At 28.4% G+C, this 21,381-nt stretch overlaps 1 protein-coding gene and 1 long non-coding RNA gene across 3 annotated transcripts in view; one reads left to right on the top strand and one right to left on the bottom strand.

Annotated features, from left to right (window-relative positions):
* Positions 1–2,988: 2,988 nt before the first annotated feature.
* LOC132934518 (uncharacterized) lies at positions 2,989–20,293 on the bottom strand. 2 transcript variants are annotated; one of them, XR_009663035.1, is made up of 6 exons: positions 20,117–20,293; positions 20,015–20,044; positions 19,869–19,944; positions 14,556–15,187; positions 8,199–8,270; positions 2,989–8,108 (listed from the first exon to the last, which is right to left on the bottom strand). It is a non-coding gene; the product is annotated as an uncharacterized LOC132934518 (long non-coding RNA). The 2 variants fall into 2 exon arrangements; XR_009663034.1 differs by having other exon boundaries at positions 20,015–20,293.
* The window catches only part of LOC132934516 (glutamate decarboxylase), a 116,317-nt gene continuing 110,002 nt past the window's right edge, over positions 15,067–21,381 (top strand). Inside the window, exon 1 of the mRNA XM_061000832.1 lies at positions 15,067–15,196. Coding sequence (XP_060856815.1) covers positions 15,194–15,196 — 3 coding nt within the window. The 5' untranslated portion in view covers positions 15,067–15,193. The remainder of the gene's footprint in view (positions 15,197–21,381) is intronic.

The raw sequence follows: 21,381 nt of genomic DNA, 5'->3' as shown, positions 1-21,381 counted from the left end.
ACGTAGAAAATATTATTTTATAGATATAGATAATATTATCTAATCTGTCATCTCATATCATACTGCAATAGTTTGTTCGATTTGTTAGAAATATTATGGATATTGTGTCTGATGTGTTTTATTTAATATAAGCTACACTAATGTCTGCACAATTAATTACCTGTAAACGCGAAAATCCACAAATTGTAATTGATAATTTTAAATTTAGTAAAGCATATGAAGGAATAAATAAAGTGCGTTGGAGATGTATTAACAAATTATGTGATGCAAAAGTAGGTATACACAAAAAAAAATTCCGACAATGAAGTATTGTACAAGGAAATTGTCGGTACACTAATATCATTACTATTATATAATAACTAATAACTGGAAAAAATATTATTATTTAACTCTATAGTGTGTAGCTATACAATATATTATAGTTACCTAGTAACTTAAAAAAATTATAAAATAATTAAATCTTTACGTAAGGGTTCCCACACTTCAAAATTCTATAATTTATAATTAGCGGAAAAAGGAACGGCGTTTTTTCTAATTTGGCGTTAAACGGAAAGATCATTTTTGGCGGAAATCGGTGAAACCCGTTCAAACACACATTGGTACAAAAAATAACTTATAATTAATAAAATGAAATATCTATAAAATGTATTTTCATTAAAATGCATTATAAATAGTATTTACATATAAATAGTAAAATAATTGTTTTCAATAAAAAAATATACGAAATAAAATTAATATTATGTCAACTAATAGTTAATAAATAATCAAATATTAAATTAATTGTAATGTTAAATACTATAGTGTGAGAGATAGAATTTTAAAACTTAGTATTTTTACGAAATTAAAATTAGATATTTCCATGTTTTTAGATTTTTTTTTATTTTGATTTGTATAAATAGTATTTCCTACCTACCATGTACGGGCCGCAATCGGGATAGTTTAAAAGTTAAAAAGGTTACTTTGACCGCAATCGGGCGACGCTCTCTCATTATAGGCGTGCGCACGGGTAGGGCTGATTGGGCTTTAGCCCTACCTGAGACTTTTTTATATGTGGGTGGGTTGGTAACTTATGTAGATATGGCTAAAAGTAGGTATAGCCCTTTTAGTTTTTTAAACGTTTGTGTTTACCCGAGAGACTATACAGGGTATTATACAGCGATTTTAAAATTGAACACTCATTATTTCAAAAAGTGTAATTGTTTAAAAAACATATAATTTCAAGTCATTAACAAAACAATTTTGTTATTAAAAAATTATATTTTAAAATATTTTTTAATTTTTAATTATTTTAATGACAACACAGTTTTAATTTCTTATTCCAAAGCAGAATATTTTTCTAAGTATTTCGATACATAAAAATCGAATTTAGTGCGAGTAGTTTATGCGTTATAAGTAGGTATTTAAAGTTTAGTTGAGCGGAGTCGAGTGGTATGGGGTTACCCCGCGAAATGTATGTCCACTACTCCACTCATCAAAACTTTAAATATTTATATCTCATAAACTAATAGCCTTAAAATCGTTTTCCCATGAATAATTTATAACAATAAATAAATATTAATGTTAATTGACATTTTTTAATCTTATATAATATTATATTTTGAACGTTTTTAAATAAATTATTTTATTAGATTATATTTGGTTAACATTTTAAATCAATATTGATGAATTTTGTATGTGTGAAATAATGAAAACTGATTGTTTACATTTTCCAGTCACCAACAAAAGGGTCACTTAAGAGTTTGTAGTGAAAATGTCTATAATTTTTTTCTTGTGTAATTATGAGAAGGGGGGGGGGGGGGGGTGGGTGATCACATTTTAGCCATACCTGAGTCAGAGGTCCGCGCATGCCTATGCCTCTCATGTACAGAAACTTTAATCAAAGGTTATACGTCATAATATTGTAATGATTAATATTATTGCCACTATCACAATATCACATCAGGTATTATTTTTAAATTTACTTTTAGATTATTTAGATTATATACATTATATACTTGATATTTTAAAATTATGTACGACGGTACAATTTATTATTGTATCTTTGATACTGCCTAACCCTGAATGTAGTCAATACAATTCAAAAATAAATCATACTGTGTTGTTACCCTAAGCTAAGGAACGACATAAAAATGATGTTACTTTGTTAAGAAACCATTTACGTAATAAAATAACAATTGGTATAATTTTACCATTTTTACCCATAATTAATTATACCTAGGCAAAACGTACGATTTAAGGAGGCTCCAGTGTATCATGTTTTAAGGAGTAATATTTAGGCAATTTGCATGACATGTACATTTAGGCTAAATGATCATTGTTTCAGCTTGGTTAAAAATTAATTTTTTTCTTCTACATTTTTGTTTTAAATAATATCATATAGTATATACTGTATAAATTATATTAATTATAATATATACATAATATAATTTGTGGACAATCGTATTGGATAAAAATAGGAAAAAGTGCGGAATTATGCTGCAGCGATAAAACCTCTAACGGCTCTAACCGAATCTTACGTTTACATTGTAATAATGTAGGTATAATATCGTGAATACCTTTGGATAATACATTAATATATAAATATAATGTATTATTACGTTACGTAAAATGAATACAAGAATAAACCACACCTTTAAAAATAAATACTCTTTGCTGAAAAACTATTTTTATAATAAACCGATAAAAATATGTTTGAAATGATTTAAAATGTTTTTCTTATTTGTTCGGTTTTGCTTCGATGTTTTGAGTTTCCTCAGTATTGCACTATTGCATTCATCTGAATGTCGATTGTGCAATGTGCACACTGCACATATTTTTGGTCACGGTGGACATAAGTTTAGTACAGGTACTGATCTTGAAATTAAAAAAACACAATGACACACAATTTATATGCACCTGTAAGTTGTTATATAAATATAAATTAAAGAATTGAAGTCTTAAAAGGTGATGAACAATAGTCATTAAAAAAATAAAATACTGAACGACAGATTATAATACTATAGCATTTCGTTTATTTAATCAATAATATTATAACTGTGTGTAACACTACAAGTAGAATATAATTTGTTTGCATAGTATTGGATGGTTATAACATAATGATTGACGATACTTCATTAAAACATAATATAATAGGCATAGCATAATAATAATAATATGATGTATTACTGTAGAGATTCGCGTGTAAGAAAAACAAATAAGGCTGTAAGTATAAGCACAATATATTTCTCCTAACAGGAGTTACTATCGATACAATATGTTAACTTAGAAGGTATTATATATAAATAAATAGATTAAGTTCCAAACTTGTTTTAAAACAATTTAAAAAATCAACACTTAGAAACATGTAGCTAATTTGACTTATTATAATATATTTAGACATACGTATAACTGTGTGACTGGGATTCGTATGCAATAAAAATGTATTGTATGATGTTATTTAAAGAATTCCTATACATTTCTATCGATTTATTTAATATCATTGCATTATAACTTACATTCAAATTACCTAATTGAACCTAGTTCACATTTTTTAGAATTTTAAACCATGTTATTTAAATTGAACTTTAGGTACAAAAACAATAAAGCAATTGTTTATAATAATTGTTATTATAGGGCCTGGATCACCTAATATGCAAAAATAAAACACTTATACAGATCTATAAAATATATGCAAAAAATCACTTATTTATTATCAATTAATTTAAAAAAAATTTTTTGTTTTTTTTTTTTATTATTACTTATTAATAACGAATATATACTTAAAAAAATCATACAGTATATATTTTAAGATATTAAAATGACAAAATTTAATATTATTTTGAATCATTTATTGTTATGAAATATGTAACAGGCAACAGCAAGAAATTATACAAAAATTAATGTAAGATTTTCAAATTTAACACTTCTACGATTATCACGATCATCTTATAGCATACACTTGTACATCAAAACATTAATACGACATTACATAATACAATATAGATGTATAATTAAATCGGGAAAAAACTCCAATATTCTTCAGATTTGTTCTTGAACTTTATCACATTCAAATTATTTCTCACATTTCTTAATAATTATTATTTTATTAATATTCAGAGTATCCATGATTTTTTGACAGTATATTATTGTAAAAAAATAAATAGGTACAATTTGAATGTTGATTAAATTTTTTATAAATTAGCCAATTAATATGCATTTGCTTATAAATATGTAGTTAATACTAATATTTTCCCAGAAATATGAAATATTTAAATATAAGATTTTAGCATTAAAAATTGTAGTTCTAAGTAAAATACTTATTAATATGCATTTGCTTACAAATCCAAGCCCTGTTTATTATTATTATGTATATATTTTTTAGCTGAAAATCTGTGATCAGATCTATGAATTTTACGACTTTTAGGAATTTACATATTATAATTATTGATTTTATTTAAAAATCATAATTAGTGAAATACAAATTACTATACCAAATAAAATATTGCATATTGATTATTTAAAGCATACCTCTGGTATAGGTACATAATATATTTTATTACATATTTATATATCTTTCAATAATATTTTGAAATTAAAAATTGTCTATTTTTTTTACAAATATTCATGTTGGGTAATTTATTATTTAAGGTGTTATTATTAATGGTTTTTTAATATTACTGAATTTAATTAAAAATTATGTATAACTTAATATTTTTAAATATTGGTATCTATGTACCTTTCTTGATAAAATCTTTTTATTTCTAACATTTTTTGTCTGATCAACAATATTTTTATTAATTTGTTGGTGAAATAAAAAAATTTTAATAGACATTATTATGTTGGGGTTTATCTAACATTTTTTGAACATATTATCGGGGCAATCAATTCACTGCCCTATCAACTTGCCAATTGTTATAGTCATCACTCATCATAATACAAAAACTAGTCATTTATCAATACAATAATATATTATGTAATATTAGGTATAATGTGAACCCACAAATATACAATTTCCGAATTTCCGAATTTTAATACCGCGCACATAACAATATCATGTGTTTAAGTTATTATTAGGTTTTTACAATAATATTAATAAAATTATCTATATCATCTATGTTATATAGTTTTACATTTGTAATACAAAATATACGCACGGTTAAGTATTAATGTATTATTATTTCCAAATTATATAATATAACTGAGAATGGTACTTATAACATTATAACATTTTAAACGTTTCTAGGCGCTCCTAAATATAAGCCAGGGAAGAACGTAAGGGAATTTTTGAAATTCGCTTATACCAGATTTTCTTTTACGAGGATGCCTTATAGATACGGTGTTTGTGCGATACGAATATTCGATGAAAAAATATACCTTTAAATTGCTTGTGGCAAATATCATAAAATAATTTACCTAATATTATAGGCGCAGAATTGGATCGACACACATAGTTAGAAAATATCATTATTAGGGCTGTAAATTTAAATTTATTTTCCATTTATTTTCTTCACCAGCTTATGTAAATTTCATCAATTATTGTTGTCTTATTGACATCAGTGGCTTACTTAGAACTGAATTTCGGGGAAGGAGGAGTGATCCCTAAAATCCCCCTGTTACTATGTCACTGATTAAAATACTTAATAACATCTTAATGTTGAAGTGTACTGAAGAAACTGTTATGATTAGATTAGATATTAGATATTAGATATTAGATAATTAAGAGGCCTGCAAGTGTTCTGTTCTTTTGATCAAAAACATGCCTTGTAGGAAAAACTGTCATGTTTCTTAGAATGATCCGATTTCGATAATTTTTTTTCTTTGAAAGAGAAACACTTTTTACAGGGTGCATTAGACTTGGATTTTCAAATTTCTATTTCTAAAACATATGATACGATTTTGAATATAATAAATTTTTACTAGCTTTTGTTATTTTAATTGTGTTTATTTTAAGCAAAGAAATTAAAAATCGACGTCCAAAGTGTCCCGTAATAAGTTATCCTCTTTCTAACGAAAAAAAATTATCAAATCAGACCACTCTACGACAAATGAGAGCTTTTCCTGTAAAGCGTATATTGGGCAAAAAATCATGCTCTTTATTTTCGATTGGTGGTGCCGTTAATATGTGTACACATGCAGTGCTTAGATAGCCCAGTACCCGTGTACAATCACACTCACACTAATCATCATTGACAACTAACACAAATGCCATGGATGGTTGCAACGAAATTGCAAATTGCCTAAGTATTGCCCCTTATTAAAGACACACGAACAGACCCATTAGGATTTATTTATATGTATTGTGTTCAATTTAAAATTATTTAATTTTTTAAATAATTTTCACGATGAATTTGTTGATTTTATTTTAAAATGTATTTTAAAATATTGGTTTTTTGTCCTATACTAGTTCATTTTTAATGTTTATGCAAATTAATTTGCTGCTATAATGTGAAATACGATATTTTTTACAATATATCTTAATGTTTAATCAATGAGTAAAATTTTAAATTCAGTATTTATGTTGAATACTATATTATTTATATTCACAGCCCCTTTAAGATTATTTTGAAATGTGAGAGTGTCAGTCGGATGGGTGAGAAGAATTTCGGGAATTCCACCCGGGCTCAATGTGTTTTAAATGTATCTAAAATCAATCGCTTATTGCCTATAATAGTATAATACACGTATTTTCGTAAATAATTTAATGATGTCATCATAATATTTCAAGTATAGTTTTGCTAACGCTCAATTTCCAAAACAGAACTTAAAAATGGATCAAATTTCCTATCATTGATGTGGTTTTATTTTAATGTGTCTTTTTATTTATCACTATACATAATAGTTCATGCCCAAAAATTAGAATAATAATTAAAATACACATTACATATTAATAATTGTAACAATAATAATTAATAATAATAATAATAATAAAGATTAAAAATACAATGACAACTAACTAACTAACCTATATCTAAAACATAATAATTAATAATAATAATATTTCTGGCACGTGGACCTAATGTATTTTTTATTGTCAAACGTCACTCCCGGTTCAAAGGGCCAGTATTTATCAAATAAAACGATTTATATTTATCATTATTCATTAATAATTTTCTTTTTACAAAATAATAACTATAATAAATTACTTAAACCACCCCATAATGTAAAAGGCTTAAAGATAAATTATTATTATAACTAAACATTATAATATCGTGTTAACATATTATATTATATTATATTATATTATATTATATTATATTATATTGTATGTACACATTGTACACGCGCATGTAAACATAACGTTACCAGTGTAACGGGTAACGCGCGTTACAGCATGCACTTAATCTAGTTATAATCATTATCAATAAGACAATATTAATTTAATGGAAGACATTGTGATTTTATTGCTTTTGTATAAAACAATAAATGATATCAATATCAATGTTGCAATACTAATTATAATAATAGTAATAATATCGTATTAATACACTCAATACCTACATTATCGCGCATAAACGTAACGTTATATTTTACAATACCTACCAACCTACGTTTATGTGGCTCATCTCGTAATTTAACAATTTAAAGTGAGGTAACACAAAATCAGTCTTCGAAATTGATCTTAAACACTAAGAAAAGGTCGACCGGCGTAATAATTGTTCATCTTTTTTTCTTTTTTCTTTTTTTTATTACGACGCCTGACCGACCTTTTTTGACTTACGCTAATCTTAACATTAGTCATATGTTTCATCGTTTTGTTATTCTTGGTTGAATACTATATAATATATCGTTGTGGGAACAAACAAAAACTAAAATTACAGCCGTTTAACTAGCGTGCAAATGAAACGAAATGATAATGCACGTGCCGGCCAATGTATAGGCAATGATTATATTATGTTAGGTATATGGCTAAGTAATTATTTTTTTTTCCGAATTCTTGAATAAAAATCTTTTATAATTTAGGTTGCTCAACAATGTTTGGAACGAAAAACAAACCAGGTTTAAGTGGGATACGTCGGAGACAGACTGCAAAAGCTGAGTATAGATCCAGACGGATCCGACGGCTGTGCATGCGACAGACTTCGATCGACTTTATTTTACTGATTTTACCATCGGCCTGCACGTAACATGCTCTGGAAATATAAAATAAGTGAATGCAATCGTTAATGTTTTACTACGTTTTACCGTCAACCGGTGTTCGAATAATTGAAGTTGTGTCTCACCTGAGGCTCGAAATGTGGGGGTGTCGGATGACGTCTGCGCCACTGATGTCTTTAGCCTTTCCATTTTGTGAACTAAAAAAAAAAAAAAAATTGTCATTACCGCCATTTAAAGAAGTTACTTAAAACAATTATATCATACACGTCTTTCGTACTCATTTTGCCAGCCACCCTTTAAAATACAACTCTGGATATTACCGCCGTTTAAAGTAGTTACTTAAAACAATTATATCATACACGTCTTTCGTATTCATTTTGCCAGTCACCCTTTAAAATGCAACTCTGGATATACCATTACAAATCGTAAATGGAGAGGATAAAAATATGGGTTTAGTACCTTTTTATTTTATAATGAAAACCATAATGGTACTTGAAAAAAAAATTAAGTCTAATTTAAATGGATGAAATATAACATTTATTTCCATAAAACTTATTGGGTTGCTGAAAAAGTTTCATGGTTTTGACAAATGACTTCAAAATCTGTACTTTAAATGGTTACATAAAAAAATGTGAGTACCTATATACCTATGTATTTTATATATATATTATATTGGTAGCTGATGCGTAAGAAAAAGTCCGATGAATAATAAACACTTGCACACAAGACTTATTGTATTTTAGATTTTTATAGGATCTTATAGAATTTACAATGATTGTTTTTTTTCTGTCAGTAAACATTTTGTCAACTAAAAATAATGCTTCGATTCTTAAAAATTATAAAACTTGTAAGAACATGTAATATTATGTTGAAACTTTTTAAACATAATAAATAATAATAAGAATTTATTAGACAATACATTTTTAACTTAATACCAAGAACCTTACATAAATGATCAAGTTATTTATGCCCGTGAAACAAAACTTTTAGGAACATAAATCAAAAATTTCAAATGTCAAGAAATAATTTTAAAAATAAACATTATGCACATTTTATAATTTTTAAAAAATATTTATATATTTTTTTAGTGAAATTTTAAGTCTCTTTGGAGGTCTGTGAAGTTGGGATAAAGTGAAAATGTTTGCTTCAAAATGTTTACAAGCATTTGAAGTTAAAATAATGACAAAATTCATCAACATTTGCAAATTATTCTGTGGTTAATATTTGTCTGAATTTGGCTAAGGCTTGAAAATGTAATGCAAGGTTCTTCATAAGTAGTTTATTAGTAGTTTATTCTGAAACCAAAAAATTTAAAAAATTATAAGCATAAGTTTATTTTATGTACATTTGAAATTCAAATGTGTACAAAATTAGATATTTAAACGAAAAATAATAGTTTTAAGTAATTATTTTGTTGTAATTAAAAAATATTATTTGTGAGGACTTTTAAATATTATATTATTATATTTTATATAGGTACAATCATTGAGTATAGATACAATATATACTCAATGAACAATGTACATACAATGCCATTTTCCAAACATTCAGATAAGCTCTAAGCTACCTATACCTATTTATACCACGAACATAATTATGCATATCATCCTACGGTAAGACGGTATTGACTAATAAATTATATAAATAATTTGTACTACCTACATATTATAATATTTAAATACTTATAATAAAATAATTAATGTGATGGTTTTGTAAAAATTTTAATCAACCAACCATAGTAAAATTAAGATTGTAAAATAAACTTATATATTAGCAATATAAATATAATATAAAATATCCTAGACTGCTCCGTTCAGAATAATTTTTTGTATCCAATGGTATAAATATATAATATCATTGAGATCCACTTTAAAACATCCATTACCCACTACTCGACAATCTACTGACTACTGTACAGCATAGTATATTTGCTCACCTTTTTACCTTCGTTACTATACAGCGTGATTTGTGTAAACCGTGTCACTATGCAAGATGAGTAAATGTTAAAGTCTACAGCAATTATATATTTACTCACGGTACTGAGGAATTTAAAACAAAGTGTCAGTGTGTTATTAAATATTTAGAAAATAGAAACATCTCATTATATGTATTTATCTCACGGAAACTAGCTTGTGGGACTTCGGCTTCGGACCATATCGATATAAACTGAAGTCAATCAATAAAAATTGTGAAACGAACAGCGCACTATCACGACATATTTGTAGCGACTACAATATTAATTAAGTATAAATACGATCAGAACAACCGATATTCATTTTGATAACCCATAATGATATCAACTGGGATACGATGTTCCATCTTTTAACACTAACCCAAACGATACAAGTTTGTAATTTTTATCTGTTCAGACGTTCAGTAGGTACTTACATTACAATTATTATTAAAACGATGGTACATAATTGTTTTTATAATTTAATAACCAACTGGCAACTTATATGCTTATGTTTGCTTAATTCTTGAGTTTGTTTGATTATAGGTGTACTTTTGTCAAGCAGTTAAGCCATAGCTGTTGTAAAACTTTATAAGTGGAACTGTGTGTGCTTTTCACTTGCGTTTCATCTATTAGATAGATAATATGCCATTAGGTACTTATAACTATAAATTATAATATGTAATCAAAAGAGAAAAAAAGCCAAGATGACCAAAAAAAATGATTTTTTAGTTAATAATAATTTACCGTAAGGTAAACATTTCAATTATTATCTTGAGCATTTAAGAATTTAATAATAGGTACGTATAGATATCATAGAATGTTAAGTAAGTATCGTATTAATTTGCGATTATTTGTTTAACTGTTAAGTTCAATTAATTTGGTCCTCTGACTAAATAAAATTAGGAGTATTATTTCTGTACGTACCTACGTATTATGGTAATTTCTTATTAGTTATTTTACTTATGTATATAACAATAAGCTTAACCTATACGTAATTTTTGAGTCTATGTTTTTTTCGATATAATAACCTGTCGGCTAATAGATGAGGAAACAGACAAGATACAGAACATATTTTTCTAAAAATAAAACGCTAATTTTGTACTCGCATGTTATAATATAAATATATCGCAATCTGGTGCACTTGTGCACAATATTATTTAATGCACTGCGGTAATGTGTTCCAACTTACGATACGCATGTTTGCTCAAATCATTTTCTTTCCGTTTCCGGGATTTTACTAATATCTCAATTAGTGGCCCACATGTTTAAAATATAATATATTATATTAGCTGAGGTTTATACGCATTTATATAGAGACTATCAAACTGTACAATATGGAAAACCGCGCTATATATTTTATGGTAAAGTATTAGCTCCCTCACGTGTTAAACAGATCCATTAAAAGCTTAAGCCACGCGCGCAAGATGTTCGGAGGGGCCAAATCTAAAATTAACCCCAACCCTTAATTTAATACTACGTCAAGTGCGAACCCCTTGTTAAAAAGTTTCTATAGCTACAAAATCCACTTAGCGGTCTCTCCTAAAATTCGATTTAGCAATACGCAAACAGAGAAAAAACAAAATACGCGTAGAACGAATATTGTGGTATCCGGTAAATAATTTAAAATCACGAATAGTATGTTACTCAATCACTTTGAATTGACCGAGTAATTATTTTTAAATGAAATGGACGTATATGTGCAAGACAATAAATTATATTCAATGCCTTTTGGTTAATGTGTTCCGTGGGAATATGCAGACGACTGCAATTTATAGGAGACAGGCAAACATAGAAATAATAATGGTATAATCATTATTATAATCAGAAATTCATATTTAAAATATTTAATCAATCGATTATGTTTAACTAGGTAGGTACCTATTTCATTCAAAGGTCCATAATATAGATATACATTTCTTTTTTTATGCCGTAATCGGTGTTGTCCATAACTATTTCATATACCTATACTTATACAGTTACCTATACATAACAATTGCATACCAATATACCATTATTATTTTGCTGTTCGGAAGTATTTATATTAAAACCATCCTAGGAAAATACCATGTCATATCATGATATAGTAAGTACAGCAAACTTATAAATATTTTATTGTACTCAGCACATTTTTATATATCTGAGTAAGTACAGAGTTAACAATAACAATACAGTATGTGGTATGATAAATATTAAACAAATGTCTGCATTTTTAAAAAAAATATATGAAATATTTTGTGCAAAAATAAGTGCATAATGCTAATAAATATCGAAACTTCAGGCTTTCAGAAATGATAAAAGAAAATATAAAACCATATTTGTTGTAAGATACTTGAACATAAATACATAATAGTTTTAATTTTATTTATTTTACCACTACCATTTCCACACTTATAAAAAGTATAAACATGTACCTACTATTATCATCTATTAATATGATATAGGTACTTTCAGTTATTAATTATTATCATAATAAGTCATAATCTAGTCATACAATTTATAACTTATATACAACTGTCAGTATATTAAGTACAAGTACAATATATAAGTACCTAATTGTATTTAGTTTTGCATAATTATTAATTTGAAATGTTTTCATTGATCCATGCGACCATGCATCATGCTTATCCGAGGTTTTTATAGTGCTGGAATTTCATAGATCTGCTTAGTAGGTACTATAATAATAGTTATAACCTATTTAAGGAAAGAAATAAAATCAATGCTAATGTCAAATCGTTAAATGCGTTACTTGGAATCTATAACACGTATGAATCACTTATTAGTTATTACGTTCTAGTTTTAGATTATGAATTAGAAAAACGACAATTTAGGCTTTATATAGTACCTGCAAACAGTAGCTTTTTTTGAATTGAAAAAAGCTGCGTAATAACTATCATTTAATAATACGTTATAACTTATAGGACTATAGGCACAAGTTTGTGAAATCATTAGATTTAAAAATACAGTTAAGTTATACTTATATAATACCTAATACCTAATACCTAATATCTATATAGTAACCACTACAATCCACAACTATATATTTAAAAACACGTATATGTCCATTGGTACCATATACCAGTATTATAGCACAACAATGTACCGCGGGTTACAGATTAGTGTTGTATCTACGGGAGGAGGGTGGAGACCAAATTTTGTACACAATATAACATGTATATAATAACATGAATATAATATGTGCACTGAATGTATATTAAAAATTGTATATCTCTCCCCTTAAATAAAACCTAAATACGATACTGTTACAGATGTATACCTACTATATGTCAACAAATAATACCGAAACCTAATGACAATCATCATAATATAGCATTAAAATCTTTCGAAATAAAAACACAGATTACTTTTCTTGAGAAAAGATCTCTTTGTGCATTAGATTACTGCTGGGCCATCACGACTGGTTAGTGGAAAATCTATGAACATGATTAGTTTTCTTATGCCTTTTTCAGGGTTTTAAACTTATGGCATACATAGATAATATATATTAATATATTATTGACACGGATAAATGGTAAAAATACAGGTAATAAGCAAACTAAAATAATCATATGAATTCAAAAATTGATTTTGAGTTAATATTATAACTTTGATTTATTTGAATTTGAATTATTTTATAAGAGGTAGGTATTATAAGGGTAAGACTCTTATAAGTTACTTTGAATTGGTATTTAAACATAATATTAAATGATTAAAATATTTTTCTCAAAATATCATTGAAATTGTCTATACCAAGCACCTTAAAAATCAGCTGTTTGGCTCAAAATTGTTGCTATAATAATTAATAATTGTATAGATTATTGATCCCGTCAGATTGTACCTGTCTTACCAGGTACCCACATAGTTATTGCTCATGACTTACACACTTGAAGCACACCATAATAACCATATAACATGTGCCTATAGGTTTGCGTATGAGTATTACGGTAATACTATTACAATAAGGCATAGGTACATTTAATTGTACACTTCCCTACCACATAGCCAATGTAACATTATAGGTATTAACAAAGCATAGCCACCTGCCCACCTACCATTTTTTATTTAACTCGTTCGCTTTAATAGTTGAGTATGGAACAACTATGTAAATTCAAGGAGCAGGTAAAAACACATATTACAAACATTTACCAAATGATTTATTTTGCTGAGATTATAATAAAGCTATATTACAAAATAAACCTAACAAAATTGTATATACATTCGAATTATGTTCAATAGAAAACTGGAATGGAACAACGTTCAAAAGTTAAAATACCTATAAACGTTATGACATATTTCTTGTTAAAAATACTTTTTCTAAAACTGATGACTAAACACCACGCTCCCCTCCATCAATGATACTTGGCATGTCACAACTCACAAGCATAAATAAAACACAAAATATATCAAATCCAAATCATGACCAAAACAATGGCCTTGCACGTTATCTATATTTAATTTGTGACCTGAATATAATCTAATACAGTTTCATTTATATTATTCCAAACGCAATGAAATTAATTATAATACTTACTTTTTTTCTCCACAATATTATACGCCGTGTTTTCGACGTGTTGCTGTCGCGGTTGAAGCTTCCAGTCCGTCACAAGCGCTTTCGAGGACGACCATTATAGTTTAAGCTGTGGTTGCGGTGGTGGTGATCTGATGAGGTGATGATGATAGGTGAGGGAGGGGTAGAGAAGAAGAAGGTAGAAATTTAAATTAAAAATTAATGAAAGGCTGCAGCGGCGGCGGCGGCAGACGCCGCGTGGCTGGTAACGACGAACGTGCTGTAGCGGTGGACGCCGGCTGCAGACTCGGGCGAAAATGATAGCGAGCGGAGGGTCGGTGGCCGTGGGCAAAGTCACGGCGATGGGAAGTCCAGAGAGGGCTGGGCCCGCGTTTCCGTGACGACGATGTCGGGTGGGCGGTGACTTTGGGCGGCGGCGAGTCGTAAGCTGTGTGCGTTTGCGGGGTCGTGGACCGGCGGGAGGGTTTACGGGGCGCCGAACTTCCATTGCTTCGTTCTGGCAGACGACGGGGGACTTCCCGCGCGGAGCCGCCCGCAGAAGTTGGCGGGTCGGGTGGACGACGAGCAGCGAACGACTGCGGCGGCGGCGACGACGACGAATACCGCGACGGAGACAACGACGACCAACACCACCACTACGGATGGTAAGAAACAGGAAGTCCGCAAATATAATATACATATTGTAGTTTGGGTATCTACGCCGTTGGGTATAGGAAAAATTCCAACGATAAATGGAAAAGTCGATAGAAAGTATACCACCCCCCCCCCCCCTCACCACCACAATATCGGTCTTTCCAATTTCCATAGTGTCATATTATAATACCTAACACATTATGCGGAACGATTTTTTTGCTAACGGTGTCAGAGCAGGCTTTTTATTATTTTAGTCAACATTTTGGGCGATTTCTAGTCACGTTGCGTGTGGTGCCAGACGAAGGTCGTACGGAAAGAATAAAATCAAACTATTTCAACGATCGAAAGCGACTTTCTAAAAAAAAAAAACGATCATGTCCCGTGGAATAGTATGTATAGGATTTTGATCATTTTCATTTTATTTGAAGAGGACAACTCTATTCAGATCACATTTGGATGGTCGTTTTTTGAATGTACTTCAAATAACGTCAGAAAAATACACTTCAAAAAAAATTTATCGAAGTATGACTATTTCACGACTCACGAGACATGACATTTTTACTTGTGAGACAAGTTTTTGTACAATGAATGCGTCGGCTCCGACGCGACACTCTTAATGCGGATTGATATTAAATCTCTGAAAAGATATATGATTTCTTGTTATATATTTTTCAAACATTGATCCATTTTGTAGACCGAGTTCTTCGATGGTTGTCGACGTATGTACTATATATGTATTTTGTAAATCCCGCTATCATAGTGTTATGAAAATGGCGTCAACTTTCTTCAAACGCAATACCACACATTTCCTTTTTGGAGCCATTTCAAACTCTACATGACTACATAATATATTTTATTCGATCTAGTATTTATAATAATTTATTAAAACCATTATATTATTAAGATAACAATACATATAATTACATGTAAATTCAAATAATCCAGTGGCGTACGCAGGGGGGATAAAATACCATAGGCGGAAATCAGGCCCTTAGCCCCCCTTAATATACAATTTTTTTTAGTTGTGTGGGATCGATGTTAAAAGTGTTAGCCCCATCCTGAAATGTATTGGATTTTCACTTATGCATATATATAGCCCTCACTCCGGCCCTCACCGTTAGTTGGATTCTTATATTTTATTATTTAAATTTTACGAAACCAAATTCGGGTAAATATTTTTTATAATTTACGTTAAAAATAGGTGATACCTATAATTTATTATTAGGTTTTAAGTTGAGTTTTAGAACGAAACTGTATATTAGCATATTACAATGTATCAGCTGTACATTCAGTTGTAAATAATTAAATACCATTTAAATAAAAATAAATTGATGAAAAAACTAATCAAACAAAAAATTATGAAAAGTAATCTAGTATATGACGTATAGTACTATTAAACTATACATAGTATAGCTTATAGTGGAAGTACTAAAGATAATACAATAATATTACATTATACTCTAATAATAAACTAATTAACTATAAATATTTAAATAATTAAATGAATTAGGTTGCATTACCATTTTTTTGTGTTGATTGTGCTTTTGGAATTTTCTATTTTTTTTAGGGGGAGTGGAATAAACCCACATTTCGAAGTTTTTTTTACTTTTTAAGGTTTTGATTTTTTTATTTTAAGTTCTCCGAAATTGAAATAAAACAATTTTTAAATACTCTTTTTTAATATGACATTTTTAGAAATTCGGGGAATAATATCAAAAATGTGGGAATGTCAATTTCAAATAGACTTGACGACAAATTCAAATCTGTTTTCAGAATTTTTACCACTTCATTAGATCAATTGGCATTGATGTTTTCATGTTTGGCAAAAAACACTAAGATAAAATACTATGTCACGCATGTGTTAGGCGGATATTGGGGGGGACTTGGGGGGCTTAAGCCCCCCTGAATGTAACAAACTACTCTAGATGTCAAAATAAATTGTGTATTTCAATACACCTATATATACTTGGTGCCTCTGCTGAGAATAAAGTAGGTGTACTGAGTAGCCACTATAGTTAGTAGGTTGAAGCGTTTAAAAATGTATGTTCACGCTAATGGATAAGACAAAAATGTTAAGCCCCCCACTGATGTGACCCAATATCCGCCTATGGTTAGACGAAAACCAATAATCACGGTATCGAATCCACTCAAGGGGCCTCGCTACGGTCATTATTTAAGGGGCAACATTTAGGCAATTTCTAATCTTAACATAGCCGACCGGGATCTATGGGTTAGTGAGTTGTAAATGATTATTAGTGTGAGTGAAATTAAATGCGGGTATCCTATCTCGCACACACATGTAAATGTTAATTACTCGATAACAATAATATAACTTTCACTACACGAATTTTATAAAAACATACATTTGTTTTGACAAAATTAAAGTTAGTTAACGTTGTCTGATTTTGATTCTGAAAAAATATTTGAATTCAGCAGAAAAATGTCTGTAGATCGTACGAAACATGTTCCGTTTTTAATATTAATTTTAATTTTAATTGTGATTCGAAAAAGTTGATGTTTTCAAGTTCACAATAATATACAATTTAGTTTTTACAAAGTGCTTCGTAGGATCTATAGACAATTTTCTGATGAGTTCAAATTTTTTTCAGCATCAAAATTGAACAACGTTAACTAACTTTAATTTTGTCAATACTTTAGGTCTTTTCAGCTAAAATTGACGGCAGTAACGTGGCCCCTTAACTGATAAAATCTTATAATACAATTTTATTTTGATATAGTTTACAGTATTTTATACATTCAGAAATCGTTATATTTTCTTAATTATTATTTATTAATCATCTTTATATTCATCTTGTTAGACAACACAGAAGTAATATAAATAGTCTAAAACTAATTTTTAAATTAAAACAATTATTTTTCATATCAAGAGGTAATAATGTACGTTAATAATGCCAGTCCTCTTGTATAAAACAAAAAATCGATAAGACGTAAGTAATATATCATGGTAATCGGCCGTGTCGTCTATATGTTGCACTATACTTAGGTCATCTGAATATGAAATTATTACGATAAAGAAATGATTGGTGTCTTATAACGCAGCTTATCTGCTTATAGAGTGTATACATTATTCGATAAGCATTATATTTCATGATACCACTAAATTCAAAATGTGATATTTTATATGAAAAAAAAGATAACTATTTAGACGTTCTTTATGCGTTTGTAAATAATATATCTAGGTATACCTAGTTAAGTTTAATCTAAACAAAAGTTCTGCTGTAGGAGTCGAATGTACATCTTCCTGCATCTATGTCTAATAATAATTAGTCTAAATATTTCGAACATTGCATTTGTGCATTATGTATGGAAAATTATAATAGGCATTCATAATGGCGATAAGTTTCATGTTCTTTCAATTAACATTGTTTTGAACTACAGCAAATTAATCAGGTAAATCAAATTTTAACTTCAAATGTCCGTAAGAAAATATTGTGCCCATATACCTATTGATGATATTTTTATACTGCGCTGTAAGAATAACGCAAGTAATTACAACTGTAATCTTTGAGTTACATTTCCAAGTCTTTAGACATAGAAAAAAAATTATCATCAATATTTTAAGAAAATATACTAATAATATATAAACATTTCAAATGCTTATTATAAATAGCTTAAAATAAGTCCAAATAGTTAATCATTTTCATGACAAAAAAAATTATAATTTTAGTAATAGGTTGTGGAATGTTTTAAATTTCTATGCTTAATATTTTTTGAATTACAACAAAATAACGTTTGAGAAGAAATCGTTATTATCTTTGGAATTACCTATTGACTTTGTCAACATTTAAACTTCAAACAATCATGAAATTAATCAGGCTTTACGCTTTAAAGTTTAGGTTAAACAGTTTTTTAGAATTAGAGTTAATATTGAGTTATATTCCATACTCGTACTTATAAAAATTGTTTTTCTATACAAAATATAGAACATTAGTTTTGATAGTGTAAAAGATATTATAATACTTTATAATTAATATTAGGTATATATTATTACCTATACGTTTACAACCTAAAATGCTCTTAAAAACTCAAATAATGATGAATATTTCCGGGCTCAATTGGTTACAATCTAAAAAAATCGCCCTGTATAATAACGAAATTTATTATTCTATGCCACATACATAAGACTACCAATATAGTATTACGATCGGCCGAAGTCGCAAAAACTATAATATCTTGCCGGCCATTTCCACGGCGGATGAAAAATAAATGATCAATACAATATAAATACAAAATACACTCACCCGTGTAATAACGTTCGTTTATGCCATATAATATATAATATTATTATATTACATTGGTACAGTGTGTGATACTATGATGTGAATGATTTTTATTGTATTTTTTTTTTCAAAATATTACGGATTACGAGCATAAACTCTTTATTATTATTGGGTCGTTCCGAGCATTCGTACATTCGACATATTGTAATGACTAATATGTATACAGAGTGGTCCATAGTTAACATTCGTTCGACTTTCACGTCCTATAACCCTACACCATTCGTGTTTTCCTGCAAGATAGTTTTGCAGGGAACAACATTTATACCTACACGTTTCATATTGTTTCAAATAATTGTAAGCGATTCACATAGGTATACCTAGTAATTGCCTACCTACCTATTGCGAATGACTTAAAATAATTTTCATGTTGTGATATAATTACCTTATTTCCGTGCACTTTTTAGCTGTATGTAAACTGCGACAAAATTAACTTTTTCCGAAAAGTCAAGGTTTACGCACTGTGACAAAAAATAAAAATATATATAAAATACAATATATTATGTGGTTAAACCGACTAGGAACACATACCTTCTAACTGCGATCACAATGTTATAGAAACTGCAACAGTTTATTACAAAAAATAAATTTACTATAATAATGTGTGATTAACCATTTTATTTATAATCATACTTTATGGAAGTATATTATAGTAGATTAAAATTATATATGAATAACCATTCACTATTATAAAATATATCCATTTACTTTTAAAATAAGTTGTACCTACTGTTCATTTTAAGCACAAATATAATAGAAGTATAGACATTCATTTCTACTGACATCTAACACTAAAATAACTATCAAAAGTACTGATACTCTAAATGTATTAGTATTATCTGTACAAGTATAACATGTCCAATCAAAATTGTATGGAACTGTCAACAGCTCCAAATATATGACTCATGATTGATAAAAATGATTGTAGTTAGTAACTCTAATAATTATTATTATATTAACTATAGCAATAATATGTGCCATATCGGTTTTATCGCAGTTTGTATAGATAGTACTAATGTTTTTATTTTATATTGTACCACACCTTACACATAGAATCTTTAAAAAAAAATTCATTTTATCGAAGTTTACCATCTCCTTACTTTTTTGAGTAGGTATACTGATAAAGTCTCATAATATGTATTGTAACATTTAAAATCAAATCACGAAAAATCTAAAGTATTGTCATTGATTTTATTATATACAATATATATTATAAAACCAATGGTATTATTGTTTATGAATTACAGGTAGCTGCCAGCTGGTAATATGCTCATGTATATAGTTTCTCAAGGCGTAAACTTAAGCAGCTGACAACCGAATTTACAGGAATGTCAATATGCGTGATTTTAAACATTATTGAAAATGTGATTATTTTTTTATTGCTTTGAAATGTAATATCACGACACATCATACAAACGAAAAGTCTAAAAACTACCGCAACGCTATTTGTAGAGTTATTTTTTGTACGATTTGCGTTATAATATTAAATATAGGTCAGACAATTTTGTAGGAGAGTGTGTACAACAAATATGGGTTTTAATTTTTTATAGACACGTGTTTTTAAGTAGTAATGTGCATTGTATATTAGACACGAGTGCACAGTGCACTCCATGGACTATGCTGTTGTAATTGCATACTATTATAATATAATATTTCGACACAATTCACTGGGTATACCGCTACCATACGCTACTTATTCTCTAATTTATGTGCAGCATATTATGTAGTTATCTCGAGTTTAAATCATGTAATTCTATTTGAATAGAGATTACGAGGAGTTTTCATATATCTATTAGTTTGTGGATTTAAATGTTATAGTTATAAATGTTGTATACAATTGATTCTATAATATACTATTATACAATCAATGATTAAACTGCAGATTGGTAAAGTCATAG

This window comes from Metopolophium dirhodum, chromosome 1, assembly GCF_019925205.1.
Source record: "Metopolophium dirhodum isolate CAU chromosome 1, ASM1992520v1, whole genome shotgun sequence".
Taxonomy (NCBI): Eukaryota; Metazoa; Arthropoda; class Insecta; order Hemiptera; family Aphididae; genus Metopolophium; species Metopolophium dirhodum.
Note: the sequence above shows the minus strand (reverse complement) of the source record. Positions and strands in the feature narration are given on the sequence as shown.